The sequence below is a fragment of the Sander lucioperca genome, chromosome 9 (genome assembly GCF_008315115.2).
Source record: "Sander lucioperca isolate FBNREF2018 chromosome 9, SLUC_FBN_1.2, whole genome shotgun sequence".
Lineage (NCBI taxonomy): Eukaryota > Metazoa > Chordata > Actinopteri > Perciformes > Percidae > Sander > Sander lucioperca.
The window spans coordinates 38,630,642-38,633,141 of record NC_050181.1 but is presented as its reverse complement, the minus strand read 5'-3'; the positions used below and the strand labels follow the sequence as shown (position 1 = coordinate 38,633,141).

The following is a 2,500-nucleotide window of genomic DNA, read 5'->3' as shown; positions in this document are numbered from 1 at the left end:
CATGATCAGTAGCTAGGTAAGATCACATGATCAGTAGCTAGGTAAGATCACATGATCAGTAGCTAGGTAAGATCACATGATCAGTAGCTAGGTAAGATCACATGATCAGTAGCTAGGTAAGATCACATGATCAGTAGCTAGGTAAGATCACATGCTCAGTAGCTAGGTAAGATCACATGATCAGTAGCTAGGTAAGGACTACATGAGCTAGCTAGCTGTTTCTCCAACTTCAGTAGAGCAAGACAGGATTAGCCGGGAGACTTCTTCTAAACGAGGGCACACTTCCAACTTTGTGTGGAATACCTGCAGAACAGGGACATGGAAGTAGTTCTTTAGTAGATTACGGTGAACTAGTGTGTGCTGTAGCAGTGTTTAGCCATTGAGAACGAGCTAGCCTGCTAACGGTTAGCCCCCTAGCCCCCTCGTCTCAGCTAGTGACGTAGAAAGCCGTGCAGATGTTGACCAGCTCACCCAGAGACTGAAGGCAGGACACATTCAGAAACCGGATCTCACTCAGAACAGCATGGAGGGTTTTTAAAATTTGCATGAAGCACCAGAGACACAAAATAACACCCCAAATCCCAGAAAAAGGGATTGTTTTCATAATATGGGCACTTTAAAGCGACTAAAACGTTGTAGCCTGGATGCCAGCTGAATTTAGCCCCGCCCACAACATTTGAGGTTGTGAAGTTGGAGCAAACAGTTGTGTCTCTTTCTATAGAGACCAGGCCAGTGTGACTCCCCGGTCCTCACCTTGCTGTCCAGGTACTCGGCCTTCTTCACCAGGAAGTCTGCGACGGTGTCCAGCAGGCGAGTCTCTCTCAGCCGATGGCGAGCGATGTACTTGGCGATCAGAGCCATCGTGTACGGAGTGATGCTGTCCACCTTCTTCGGCAGCTCCTCTGTCGGAGAGCAGACACAGAGTTGGGTTCATGTTGAACAGGAGAAACAAGTCCAGGGTTTTCCCTCCATTATAAGGTTTAGGTGCAGCACCGCTCTCAGAGCCAATGATTGTAGTGTGACATGTTTTGTCTTTAAGTTTCCTGAGAGTTATTTATGTATTATCTGCTCTAGCTTTTCCAACGTTTCAGACACAGATATGGAGATAGAACTACCTCAAAGAGACACAACATGTACGGGATATGTGCACCCAAGTCTTCCACAAGCCGAGAGAAACCACTGCTGTTGTACATACATACATACATATACATATACATATACATATATATATATATATATATATATATATATCAAAACGTTCAGCTAGCAGCTTCTGAAAGTTAGCACTGACCGTCAGTTTGACTGTCTGTCTCTCTAACTGTCTGTCTGTCTGTCTGCCTGCCTGTCTGCCTGCCTGCCTGTCTGTCTGTCTGTCTGTGTGTCTGCCTGTGTGTCTGCCTGTCTGCCTGTGTGTCTGCCTGTGTGACTGCCTGTCTGTCTGTCTGTCTGTCTGTCTGTGTGTCTGCCTGTGTGTCTGCCTGTCTGTCTGTGTGTCTGCCTGTGTGACTGCCTGTCTGTCTGTCTGTCTGCCTGTGTGTCTGCCTGTGTGTCTGCCTGTGTGTCTGCCTGTCTGTCTGTGTGTCTGCCTGTGTGACTGCCTGTCTGTCTGTCTGTCTGTCTGTGTGTCTGCCTGTCTGTCTGTGTGTCTGCCTGTGTGACTGCCTGTCTGTCTGTCTGTCTGCCTGTGTGTCTGCCTGTGTGTCTGCCTGCCTGCCTGCCTGTCTGTCTGTCTGTCTGTCTGTCTGTCTGTCTGTCTGCCTGTCTGTCTGTCTGCCTGCCTGTCTGCCTGCCTGCCTGTCTGTCTGTCTGCCTGCCTGTCTGTCTGTGAATACCTGCCAGGCTGCTGATGAACCTCTCCTGTCTGTTCTGGTAGAACAGGTGAGAGCTGAAGATCAACTCCAGACTCTTGTTGCTCGCCTCCCGAACGCATGCCGCCAACATCTCATCCAACAGCGCCATCTCCTGGTCCCGCACGCCGCTGACGCTCGCCAGAGTGTGTTTCACCAGACGCAAGATCTTCCTGGAGACACAGACACACAGAGGAGACACAAGTCATAAAAAACTCACATCAAACCATATATAGTCTGTCTGTCTGTCTGTATGTTAGAGGTCGACGGATTCATCGGTTTTGCCGATTAATCGGCACCGATAGTTGATTGGTGGAACTATCGTTATTGGCAAAAATCCATACCGATGGTTTTTCCTGGTTGCGTCCGTTGCTGGAGCGGCTGAGAAGCGAGCGCTGTCATTCATTACACAGTACGAGAGAGCTGAGAAGGGTCTGCTGGCATCATTACAGTAGAGGCCTCTAGAGGAGAAATATAATCTATCACTGATGCCTGGTTGGTTATTCTCGACTCGTGTTACTGCGCGCCGCACGGAGAGAACACGCTGCGGAGAAGGCTGACATCAGATGCACGTTTAAAGCATCGACAGCAAAAAGGTATGTATACAGTACATTTTGTCATATCATTATAAAGTTATTAATTTGTTGAATAGA

General features: G+C 48.4%; 1 protein-coding gene across 2 annotated transcripts in view; it reads right to left on the bottom strand.

Moving 5' to 3' along the window:
- LOC116065601 (FAST kinase domain-containing protein 3, mitochondrial-like) overlaps positions 1-2,500 on the bottom strand; it is a 19,639-nt gene that overhangs the window by 8,622 nt on the left and 8,517 nt on the right. For both annotated transcript variants that reach the window (XM_036005421.1, XM_036005422.1), the window contains 2 exons: positions 1,833-2,020; positions 754-902 (listed from right to left, as the gene is read on the bottom strand). In XM_036005421.1, coding sequence (XP_035861314.1) covers positions 754-902; positions 1,833-2,020 — 337 coding nt within the window. The remainder of the gene's footprint in view (positions 1-753; positions 903-1,832; positions 2,021-2,500) is intronic.